The sequence below is a fragment of the Mastacembelus armatus genome, chromosome 10 (assembly GCF_900324485.2).
Source record: "Mastacembelus armatus chromosome 10, fMasArm1.2, whole genome shotgun sequence".
NCBI lineage: Eukaryota > Metazoa > Chordata > Actinopteri > Synbranchiformes > Mastacembelidae > Mastacembelus > Mastacembelus armatus.
The window spans coordinates 3,486,695-3,499,701 of NC_046642.1; the positions used below are offsets into that span (position 1 = coordinate 3,486,695).

At 41.9% G+C, this 13,007-nt stretch overlaps 1 protein-coding gene across 1 annotated transcript in view; it reads right to left on the reverse strand.

The window, feature by feature from the left end:
- Positions 1-13,007, reverse strand: part of fat4 (FAT atypical cadherin 4) — a 92,046-nt gene that overhangs the window by 37,596 nt on the left and 41,443 nt on the right. The window contains exons 2-4 of the mRNA XM_026330098.1: positions 6,540-6,671; positions 1,547-1,808; positions 456-806 (exon numbers count right to left, since the gene is read on the reverse strand). Of these exons, the coding sequence (XP_026185883.1) occupies positions 456-806; positions 1,547-1,808; positions 6,540-6,671 (745 nt within the window). The remainder of the gene's footprint in view (positions 1-455; positions 807-1,546; positions 1,809-6,539; positions 6,672-13,007) is intronic.

Genomic DNA, 13,007 nt, shown 5'->3' on the forward strand with positions numbered 1-13,007 from the left:
AAACTCGAAACCCACCACCTGAAACGCAGAAATAACTCAAGCCACTTAATCATATGGGGAATATGTTGTATTTCATCAAACCATTCATGTGTGACGCAAAATAAAAATGAAAAACGGAATTTAGGTTTGAGAGCTGCTGTGTAACCAACTCTCATAACAAAATCACAGGGTGAGATCAAATGGATCTCTATGGCTCTCACATGTCAAACTCCATGAAAGTACATTACTGCTTAAAACACTGTCAGAGAACTGTTTTCTTTAAATATACTACTAGACATGTCTGGGATGCTTTAGAAGGATTTAACCTTAGAATATGTCTCCTGACATATTTGTCTCGCCTCATTTGGAAATACTGCTAAATGCATTAAAATTTAATAAGTTACCGTCACCTATAATTTACATTTGCATTAAATTTGACAACTACATATTCTGTGTAGTTTCCCATGAGTATGTACCATCATCAGCATCACTGGCTCCAACAGTGATGATGCTGGATCCAGGTGGCAGACTCTCAGAGACAGACGTGCTGTACACGGTGTTGTTGAAGATGGGCGGGTTGTCATTCACGTCCAGGACGTTAAAGTACACCCTGACTGTGCTGGCCTGTCCCCCACCATCCTGGGCTCTCACTGTCAGAATGTAATACTGCTGTGTTTCGTAGTCCAGCTGATGCGTCACGTTGAAAACTCCCGTCACAGGGTTCAAAAGGAACGTCCCATCCTTGCTGTCTTCCTCCAGCGAGTAGGTGACCTCACCATTCACCCCCGAGTCAGAGTCGCTGGCCAGGATCGCTGCCACGATGGAGCCTGTGAGAGTCGGACAAGAAACTTGATTTTACTGCCAAAACAAAAGAGCAAAATTGATTTAATATATCTGCAGGGGATCACAGGGCTATTTATTCATACCGATGACTCCAGTAATTGCTCCACCAGTTGCTAAAATATAGTGTTTTTAAAGTTGGCCTCAGTTGCTTTTGAACCACAATTCCTCCATTCATTGTTATTTAAGTAGGTATTCTAGGCATGAAGACATCGCTATAGCTGAGCAAACAGCTACAGATAACAAGCTTTTATTATGACTTTGTATGATCAGTAAATCTTCACTGGACATTCTTCTGTGGCTTCTTATATGATTACTAAACTTTTGTGCCTTGTATTTGTTTTTTTCTGGTAATTGAAGCAGTGTGAGGAATGAAGAAGCTCTGCCAAACAGTCGTCAGTATTGTTGTAAATCCTACTGGTTGCTGATTTCCATATAAATCAAATATCAGTTACTGTCCCTTTGTGTGATTAAACTCTTAATTTTCCCCCTGAGGAAAGTAGAGGATTTGGGAGGGCAGTTAAAAATGCAAAAAAGTACTTTTAGAAGCTGCTAATAATTTGAGGTTCTTAATGACCTTAGCAGAGCTGTCCAATCTAAGGGCTTCTGCAGGAGACAAAACATTGCCTGTCTGAGTTTACGACCTTCTTCTCTGTCTACATTCTGTGGATTTTTTACATTGCACAGTCACGACTGAATCCTTTACTGAGTGACACGAAGGCCTCACCTGGCGCCGTGTCTTCAGGGATATCAAACGAGTATGTTGAACGGGAGAACTTGGGCGTGTGGTCATTGACGTCCTTGACCGTGATGTTCAGCCTCATGTCAGATGACTGTTTCCCATCGTCTGCCCGCACCAGAAGGGAATATTTTGAACGCCGCTCCCGGTCCAGTTTCTTGGTGGCGATCAGATCACCAGATTCAGGGTCGATGCGAAAACTGTCTTCTGCCCCACTGATGATGGTGTATGTCACAAGAGCATTGGGACCCTGAAGTATATACACAAAAAAATTAGGTTTTATTGGTTAGGTTATATGATCTATCTTTTTTTTTTTTTTCTAGACTTTTCAGGCTTAGTAAGCTGAACTCAAATGATTGTGCACAATTAAATCTAAATATTTACAGCAGAAAACCATAAACTTAGGATAGAGCAGAACTGTGGAGTCAACATTTGTGATGTTTACACATTCATTCTTTTAAATTGACTGAGCTCATGTCGGGCAACGCACCAAATTTAAAGTCAATATTTGCCAGCTACACTAGGTTTTGAAGAAGATTGTTCCAGCTCTCTAGTCTGAGAGCAGAAAGAGGCTGGTTAGGTTTAAAGTGCTTTGTTTTATGGGCTTTGTGCTGAACTGTAATTTCTCAGGCCATGAAGAGAAGCAGCATCAGAATAAGAAGCATCAAAGCGACTCTATCTGGTAGGAAATCAGATTATTTAGCACACATGTTAAAGCGTCATGTCTGTAGATTAAACTACAGTACCTACTTGTCCAGCCTGAATCAAACCCTTCACTGTGACTCCATAAAGGAAGAACATGTGGTTTTGAAAAGACAGATCTGGACTGAGAAAAGAAAAATACCCAGTTGACCTGCACAAACTCCAAAATCTTTGCTCCAACATGTTACCTACAGAATGTCACTGGAACACAGAGCCCAAAGTGAAAACTAAGACAGAAAAGAAAGAAAACTTTATTTATGTCCCTCATTGGAGACACACTGCAAAATACCTCCATCCTATCAAGTAATTTATGTCTGTTATTAAGCTCTAAAAGCCTTGTTTTCTTTAAACAAGTGGAAAATATGTGAGCGACAGGATTATTTCAACCTGTATCCAATTAAAAATCCTGTTCTTTCCAGAATCTAAAGAAACGAGTCAGAGAATCCTGAGCAAAGACAAACTGACAAACCTTTTCAAGTTTTTATTTATAACTATTTCACAACAACACATTTCCTCACCTGTTTTAAATCAAATAAAACAATAAGGTCTCAATTTATGACTAATATGACATTTTAACATCCTTCAGTCGTGGAATTAATGTATATCAAAAACACAGACTAGTTTTATATACCATGAATAATGTTTTAAGCCTTAACAAAAAGAGGACTGATGAGGACTGATGAGGACTGATGAGGACTGATGAGGACTGACCCAGTGGAGAGAAAGAAAGAAAGACTGAATGCTGACGTTCTAGTGAAACTCTTCATCTTTAATCTTTTGGGGGCTACAATGTTCTATATCTATAATAGAGACCCTGTTACCTTGGACTAGTACAAGCACAATGACACATGTGATAGCTATAGCAGCAGACTTTGGAAGAGGAGAGGAGGACTGAAGGAGATCTGACAACTGAATGAGTCCGATGACAGGACTTGACGTTTATATTTGTGCCGGGGACAATAGAAGATCAGACAACTGTCTCACTCTGTGTCTTCTGCCAAAAGGAAAAAGCAACATCAAAAAGCTGCTGCTATTCAGTGAGATGAAGTGAGGGCTCTGGTTACAGCTGGTAAAGAGCTGGGCTAAAAGAGACTCTTTGAGGTATGTCTGATGTTTGTGTGATGCTGGTTGGGCCCGTCAGGACAGTGGGAAGGCTTAAGCATCTAAGCTGCTGTTGTTTCTGCATATTTAGACATTTACTGCCTTGATGGACAATGTTTCTGTCACGACTTAAATGAACTGGATGCAGAGAAACAATAGTTGTTGGAGAATGATATATGATATGTTGATATCTCTAACCTCTTAGTCAGTAGTTTTCAGTATTGTGTAAATACACTTTTGCCTTCTATCTTTAACAGACTTGTGCAGAAATGCTAATGCACCAAACAGTCTGAACAAGACAGTCGTTTGCCAAAAGCTTTAGATGGAGTCAATATTGTAGGGCCAAGTTCATGACTTGCTCTTATCTCTTTCCCTGGCCTGTTTTTATGATGGATGAAACCTCCAGTTTCTTGACCTTGTCTCTCATTGCATTAGCAGAGGCCTGGTCCAAGACCCAGGCCCAGTAAAAAAAAATGAGGAAATTGAGGAAGACGGTGTGAGGCTCAGCTCATCTAAGGACCACGCTGTCATCAATCAGTGGCTCCTGATCTGGCCAACCCATCAGCCACCTGGGTCTCAGTCCGGAAACCAACACCCGCCGGTTTGCCAATTAATTTTCTGATAGGGTTCAAAGACAGAGCGGGGAAGGTGCGAGAGGCTGAGCAGGGGGTCTATCTAGGCCACAGTCCAACACACAAACACCTATACACGTCATAAAAGTGGATAAGCAGTTCCACACATAAAGCTGCCACTACTCTTATTTCAATGCACTAATTTCTTTGACTAGTCGCATCTCTCCCTTTACTGAACCACAGTAATTAAGATCTTACGCACACACTCACCGGTCGCCCTCTTGACCTTCACCCACCTACTTTACAGATCTCCAAAGACACTGTGGGTTGTTGGGGGAGAAAAAAAGGAGGACCGACCAATTAAACAGCAGCGTTCCAGGGAGCTGAGCATACCAGACTGGAGCAGAAGAAAACTCATTTAGCAGATGAGTGGTTTTTGGGAGCAGGCAGTTCCTATGAGAAGTGAGAGGTGCAAAGCAGACTGGTGGTGCTGCTGGGGGACAGAGAGCTTCCTGTATACAACTGTACTGAGCAAGCAGGCCAATTATAACATAGACTCCTGAAAACCACGCGTAGAGTTGTCACTGAGAGCGTAAAGATAAAGCCTGCCTGCACTGCCGGTGCGTAAAAAAGTGGCTAGAAACATATCGCAGAGGTTTGTAGGTCTCTGGAACACATTACCATTCATTTGGAGGCTAGGACCTCTCCTAAAACACCCGTTGTTGCACTTTCTTCATTAAGAGGTTTTTACCTGGGACATATTTTCCAAATAAGGTCAGAATTCTAGTAAAACATTCACAGTCTTTCCAAAAGCACAAAAGGCAGCATATGTATTTTAAATGAAGTGAGGCCCAGCCTGCATTAGACAAAACAGCAAGGTTTTATATTAACAGCCCTCCATCCTCACGCACTCCCTTTTCTCTTTTCAGGGTGGAAATGGGCACGGAGAAGAACGGATGCATAGAAACAGCATTTTAATGCCCTCACACATGAATCCCACATGTAGAACTGTTAAAGTGGATGGGATCATTATGATGTCTGAATTCAGCCCGTCAGCTGGCCAACAGCTTGCACTCTTGGCTGCTCTGCACCGACTCACACATGTGGCCTTCTCAACGCGGGCTTCAATACGTCCTGTACGCTCAGTGCAACTTGAGTTTTCCGTGTAAGGATGTGGGCAAAACCTTGGCTGGTCTCATATCTGGCTCCAAGTGGGAGCTGGAATAAAATACAGGCCTCCATTTAGCAGCCTATTCATGGCAGTGTTGAAGTTTGGAGTAAACATCTCTAGAATCTGTACTTCCTAGAAAGGCTCCTCTACATTCTCAGACTCTACACTATACAGGTGCATGTAAAAATCCATGCCTGATTTTCTACACATGAATAATAGTTTCAGCTTTGAGACTCAGATTCAACTTCAAGTATGAGGAAAAAATGAACAAGGACACAGTTTGATTTCATGATCAAAGCTGTGAAAAAATGAAATAATCAAATAATGTCCTTACGATCCCCCTGATGAAAAGACTGACCGGCCTCCAGGTCTGAGATTTACAGTCAATACAGTATTCAGATAAAAGAAAAATGTCCAGACGTGGGACTTCGTATCACTCACATTAAGAGAAAAGAGCAGAGGGTGAGGCAACAGCTGTGCAATAAAAACAGTGGGGCCTCATAAGTTAACATTAAATTTGAGTCCATACTTCTTTCTAATCTTATTCCCCTCCATGGCCTGACTTTTTCCATTCACTTCAACTGTGTCCTTTGGCTTGGCTGAGGGACTGCAGACCTCGCAAGTGCTCACATCTCGCTCATTCCAGGATTTAACATCCATATCTGCCTTAAGCAGCGAGAGATGGAGCCTTTAACTAACTGAGAGTGAAGCTTGATATGTAATGTGGGGACAGTGGAGGAGCAGCAGGCTGGAAAACCTGTTGTTGGCTGCTCTCCTTTAGGTTCTGTGACACCAGTGGCCTCAACATGTCTCAGATAACGTCCAGACACAAGACAGAAAAGGACAATTCCGTATGTGTCTAAGGGAGAAAAGGTTTGCGAAGGCTGGATTGGAATAAAGGAATAAAGGAAACCTGTGCAATCACTGTATTTGTCCCTAAACCTGTGGAAAAGTTTATCTCTCTACTTCAGCAGACATTAAAACATCTCCAGAATCTATTATACTGCTTTGTGTTCCTTATGTGTGCTTGTTTTTGTCTGATCAGTTTGATATGTTTCTTATTGACTTTATCTGAATTATAATGAATGTGGAACCTTGATAATAAAATAGGTTTCCTCGTGAGGTTCCCCGGGGGACAGGCTCAGTTTCCAAATTTTCTTTTCTGCATGAATATTTGCAATTTTTTAATGCATGAAAACAGTCCAGTGTAAAGGTACTAAAAGTTTATTTAGCTCCATTTAAATACTGACAGCTGTGCTGGCCTCAAAAACACATTTGAGTCAGTGGTTCCTACACTGCAAGACTAAAAATTTAGATCATATTTTTAATTCAAATCACTCCCAGGGTATCTATTCTGAAAGCAGTGCAGAGGGAAACAGGTTCAGAAAATTACAAAAACACTGTCAGACAGAATAGAAACTTGGGGAGCCATTACCTCGTCTGCATCCGTGGCTGTTAGCTGCATTATCTTGAAGCCGTCTCCAACATTCTCCTCAATGGTCACATCAAGAATATCATTAGGGAAAACAGGCGGGTTGTCATTGACATCCTGCAGCGTGATCTCCACCTGCAGAGGAAGAACAAACATCACAGTTTCCGTTAAAGCTCTGCCAAACTCGGCGGCTACAGCTGTTTCTGCAAAGAAAGAAAAGAAGTGCTTCCATCTCTTGGACTTTCAGAACAGGGAAAGTTATCGTTCTCCACAGACGAGTGGACTCTGTAAGGACAAGTGCAAACTGCTTCAGATACAACAGCAACATGTTGAACTGACATAAACTAATATGACTAGAGAACCCTGGGCCTCATACACCCCACTATCACTGGGGCTCATGGAAAATGTGCAATTTACAAATTGACTTGAGGCTCTTTTCCAAAGAGACTTACAGTGAGTGTAACAGTAGAGCAAACTAACTTTCATGTCTTAGGAACCAAAATAAACACACATTACTGTGGACCGCAGACCCCCCATGTGGATAAACTTTGTCCCATGCAGCGTTCTGATAAGTCAAATGTAAGACAGATGCAACAGTGGGAAGAGTGAAGCCTATGATTAGATCAATTGTTGTGTGAATTATCCGATTTCAAGTCAATCAAATTTAACATTTAACTTTTCTTCGTTTTACAAACAACCATGTGGAGCCCACCACTTCTGGAAATCCCCTTGACAAGCTTGTTAATACAACTAAATGGCCAGAAGTATTTGGACTGGACATCTTTACTTGTGCTTTTGTTTTTCATGGTTTTGGACAGATCATTTAGTTTCATTACAATATTTTACACACTAGAGTGCTTCCAACTTTGCAGTGACAATTTGGGAAAAGCCCTTTCTTATCCTCCACAGAGTCCTGACCTCAACCCCCTATACTTGAACTAGAACATCGACAATGAGTCAGGCCTTTTCGCCCCACATCTGGGCCCAAAACCACAGATGACTGGCATGACACAGAGATAAAAGCACTACAGCAAGAGTTTGTAGATGTAAATAGGTTTACTGCTGTTGTTCCAATGGGAAAAAAATACCCATAACAGGACAATAAGAAGCAGTTGCACAAGCTCGGTTATGAAAAGTTCTGAAGGAAAGTGGAAACTCTGGAGGCAGTGAGAGTGAGACATTTATGGTTTCAGATGTTCTGCGTCTAGTGAGGCAATATTACATTTCCACTCATATCCCACAACTTAAACTGCAATTCCCCCCCCTTCTCATCCACTAACCCAAATATGCATTTCAAAGACAGTAAACATGGCTCGCTTTTGAATCATAACAGACAGTTTGCTGCACATTCTCTGTTTATTGCTTCAATAAATATGGAAAAGCCATGTTTAAATTCTCCAGTGATAGGATCTCTATTAATGTTGACAGTCATTATGGTAATTCCTGTGCCAGGAACCATGCCCCCCCCCCAAATCTCTGAAATGGGATAGAAAATAGGAAAAGAACAGATTTTAAAAGTCTACAATAGGTTCAGCTTGTAGAGGCAAGAAGAGTTTCCGGGCTGGTATGTACAGTCCAGGCAATGGGCCTCAATACTCCAGGTGCAAGGTCAGACAGCACTTTATTTATACCTGGTTACTGAAAACTTCACAGGTCCTAGAAATATGTTGCATGATCAGCAGAAGCAGCAGGACACAAGCAGAAAACTTAATAATATCTGTCACAGACTCATTTTGAATAAGTGTAGTCCATTAAAAATGACCCAGAACAAAAGGCCTGAGGGAGACATGGCTGAAGTGGTGTCAGAGTCTGTTTACTATTATGACACTGAGTCTGCATAAGGTCATAATTACAACAAGTCTGATGACTGAAGACTTATTCATCCGATCTGCTCGTGCACAAACGAGGATGTTGTCCACTTATTAAACCCACTCTCAGACGCTGTCGGTCTGTGTGTGAATGAGCAGAGATAATTACAGAGAAACAAGACAGATTATGTCCTGGGCACCAACGATGCAGAAGCTGCATAAACAAGTCACTGACGGCAGCCCTCAACTCAACTTGCGCCTGAGCCGAGGGACCTAGGCAAAGTCAACAAACAATGAATATTTATCTCCAGTCCTGTGTGTCCCCTTGATGTGTAAATAATGCAAGGCCCACTTCTGAGGAGTGAACTAATTAGGGTAGAAGTGCAATTTTGAGAAATAATTACGCCTTATGCTTCCAGTTTGCGTTACCCAGGCTCCCATGGGACAGAAACATATCAAAGAGCTCTGGTGAAAAATTCATTGGAGGAAGAGGAAGCAAGGTCAGGTGGGAGGGGGGTGGGGGTGGGGGTGGTAGGGGAGCAGGAAGAGAGGTTTTGTTTCCTCTATGTGCTGCGGCTGACCCAGGACACCCCGGCCGAGGCAGGTGAAACACATTAGTTTACAAGGTGAAAGATTGTGTTTCAAGAACTAATGTTTCAAGTTGCAGGTGCTGCTAACTGGCTGCCAGAGTTTTATTATTTATGGGGATGTATGAATGATTTACTGAGCGCTGTCGATTATGAGACCTTAAGTTATGCAAGTTATTTGTCCAAGAGGTGGGGACTGGCGCTCACACACACGAGTGATAAATTAATGTCATCACATAATTCCCACACCTCTATGATACACAAACGAATGGCAGGTGGGATAATTCAGATGTATGTGCTCAGTATTATGCAATCGAGTTGCCTTTCTCAGAATTGAAATGCAAAGGTTCTGACGTGTCCAATATGACAAGAACATATTTCTATTTTTACAAACCTCATCTAGCCCTACAGTTTGAGTTTTATATGCAGAGGATCTCCTCTGAGAGTTTCAGACATAACCTTTTCATTCTACCAGGAGAATAATTTCTATTAACCTATATCGAAAATAATGTGTCATTTTGTGTTGTAGTGATGTTGCTACATCATTCATCATCACCTTCAAATACCAAGACTCACATTTTGCCATCTTTAAAAACACTTGCTAGTCGAAGCAAAAGCAGACAGCAGATATCAAAGTACAGACATTTACTTCGGGAGTAACAGAATATACTGAAATAAGTCTCCCATCCCACCACAGTACAACGTCTAAAGTGAGAAAAAAAACAGACATCTGGTTAGAGCCGAAGGTAAAAGCATCACCTGGGTCCCTGAGAGCAAACAATTTTTGCCATTTTCCCCACATCTAAAAAGTGGAAGTAGCACTGGTTTTCATATGTTTCCCACTTAAAACATCCCATACTCGCAGTTCTGCCAAGTCCTCTGCAGACAGACAGGGAGGCGAGTCGCTGCAGGAGCTACAGATCTATTATTTGAGAACAATCCCACGCAGGTTGTGCACATATTTTGTCTGTTACCGACTCAGTTGTTTCTAATAACCAGTAGAGGGTCTGATTAATTAAGTGTGTGATGGTTTGCATTACAGACAAGTAACACAGTTCATGCTCTCTCCGCTGAGCACCGAGAGTGTCTGAGCGAAAGGAGTGAAGTTCACATCATTAGTGCAAACATTTTTTTCCAAAGCAGACCTTTCTGGAAAAAAACGTGACCTCTGAGTGCAACTGATGCAACAGTTGGCTTCGAAACGTTGAGCTCATCTGATTGTAAAAGCTGGAGCAGGCTGCACCTCCTGCAGGAAATAATCACTGAGAAATGATTAAATGTCTCGTTAGATGCTGTCGACGAGTCAAGGTCAAGGGTTGGGGGAAGCGCCGACTTCCAGCTCTCGTTATACTTGGCCTCTGAGATTGAGCGATTCCACTTTGCATCATCCATTTTTCGCTGATGTGCACATGAAGTTGGACCTTGTGTGTCACAAACTGGGATCAAAAAGAAATTCCAAAAATAACACTTCATCACAGAGCTGGAGCCAGAATCATAAAAGGAATTACTCAGGCTTTTGGCACAGTGTGAACAATATGAATGGCACAGAGGAATTTCTGCAATTAGAGAATCATCACTGAAAGTCTTACAGTGTTAATTAAGCAAAACTAATTGAATTTGTTTAAAATTACATAATTGAGTTTCCACTGGGGTGACACCTCGGCCTCGTGTAATGTGACAGCGCATTAAGACTAGTTAAAATAGTTAGAATAGTTAAAGGCTGGTACAGTTTGGGCTCGTTAGCAGAGTATTTCAACAGAAGCAGGAAAATACAACGGATCCAATTGCTGCATTTCCCAAAAGGAGCAGGAGAGTCACCACTAAGCCTTCGAATATTTAGTTGGAGAGATTCCAGCTCTACCATGTGCTGATGAACTGCACCCATGCAGGTCAATGAGGATATTCGAATTAACTCCTTTAATTGCTTCACAGGATCAAACTTCCAGGGGTTTCTAAGTCCCTGCATACTAGAATACTATACTTTCCCCAGAGTTCCTGCACCATTTATGAGCCACTGTATTGTATGAAGGAATCTGTCATCCTCTTAACTTCGGAAATGGATTACCGACCATCTAGAAAAAGCCCAGACCTGTGTCTGTATTTGCCGTGGTTAATCTGAAAACCGTATGGTATGATCCACGCACAGCAGATGAATTCCCAGCTATGTAAGAGAAACTTTAAAGTGGGTCTAGGGCGATATCACGCCACATTCACCATAATTTATTTCCTGCAGCTCTGGAGACAAGCAGACAGAGACCATTATCATTTCACTTCACCTCTTTTCATTTCCCTTTCTACCTCTTCTTGTGGTTCTTTCAATAGTTTAGATGGACTGTCATCGTCGACTTCTGGCTCCAGATTTATGGAGCTTAAGAAGTCATGGGTTCTGTGGGTCAAGGAAACTGGTAAAAGTTCCATCTTGGCTTTGTATATAACAACAGGAGGAAATACAACTAACTAATAAGGACCAGGCCAAACTAGTGTTTTCCGTATGGCTTCTTTAACACGTGAACAATCACAACTGGCTCGATCTGTCAAACAAATGCCTGCAGAGTAATTCATCTTCCAACCGCAGTGATCAGGCTGAGAAAAGTGCTAGTGCTCTCAGGAGACAAGAATTTGAGTGTGCCAGAGATGGGAAGGTGCCCGGGAAAAAAGCAGACAAAGCTGGATGTCGGCCAAACCTCAACACGCTGTGGAAGAGAGAAGTCAGGACACGAGCAGCCCCCTCAAGTTTCCCCCAAATCATCTGCAGTTCCATGGAAAGGCAAAAATGTGTAAGAGAAAGAGCCAAAACAAAACAGGGGAGCCTGCAAACAATCATAAAGCACCTTGGCCTTATGTAACCAAGAAGGGGAGAGAGAGGAGAGACAACGCTGGACAAGTGGTTTTAATAAAGAGGATCCCTGTCCTCTCAGTGGACCATTTCACCAACTGTTAAAAGATTGTTTGTCTACAGCAGCCCCCTGCAAACGCCCCTGCAAACCCCCTGCAAACCCCCCTGAAAACCCCCTACAAACCCCCCTGAAAACCCCCTGAAAACCCCCAGCAAACCCTTGCCAAGCGAGGTTCCCTCTGAGCGTTTCTGGTGAGATATATAATCCAACAGAACGAATAACCCACTAGGTCATCAGAGTATTGTTTCACCGAGGCTCAGGGCTCATAGACATCCCTGCAAAAAGGAGAGTGGAAACAAATTGTGATGGATTGCCATTTTTAATGGTACCATATCTGGCTGTGAGGTTTCCTCTTCATTATAAACAGACATAACTCTTTCCCTATTATTCCTACTTGGGAGAGTAGAAAGTTTAATTAGACCTTGTGCAAGATCAGAGTAGCACTAATGGAGGCGAGGCAAGTTTTAGCTTTCCTTGAAGCTGGAGTACAATTCAAAGCCATCATCAAAATTACCATAGCCTATTAAATGCAATGTGTTCTGTATCTCTGGATTAAAAGGTTAGAAGAACATCAAAACAAGCATTTTCTCCGTCTTGTGAGATGAAAGGCAAAAAACAAAATAATTAGCCTATTTGTGAAAAGTATGCTTTGAAGATGTAAAGAAAGAAATTTATCTTCTTTTTATCAGTTGTCTGTCTTTTTAAGGACTTTTTTAAAAAATGGAAGGAGACCAGAACTGGAGTCAGTCGCCTACTGGTCTCCACGTCGGTGCCACTGACTGCGTGAGTCTACGGCCTTATCACTCCGCTCTCTCGACAATTACCCCCAATTACAGCATTCAAACCACACAGACCATGGAAAACACAGAAACTGAGAAACACAGCACTTTCTAATTGCACGAAACACAAAGATTTTCTGATTATTAACCACTTCTGATACCTCAAACCTACATTTGATTAGAGCTGAAACAAAAATCCCCTCAACAATGCAAGTACAACATGGGCAGCACCACCTTCACACTGCTTCAGTATATTACACTGTTGTCCCTCTGATGACTGGAATATGTCTTACTTTGCTAAAAAAAAATAAAATGTTGCTTTCAACAAGATAAGCTCATTTGCACTTTTCAGATAACAATGTCAATTTTTCAGGTCCTGCCGTGTTTTTATCTTGATGGA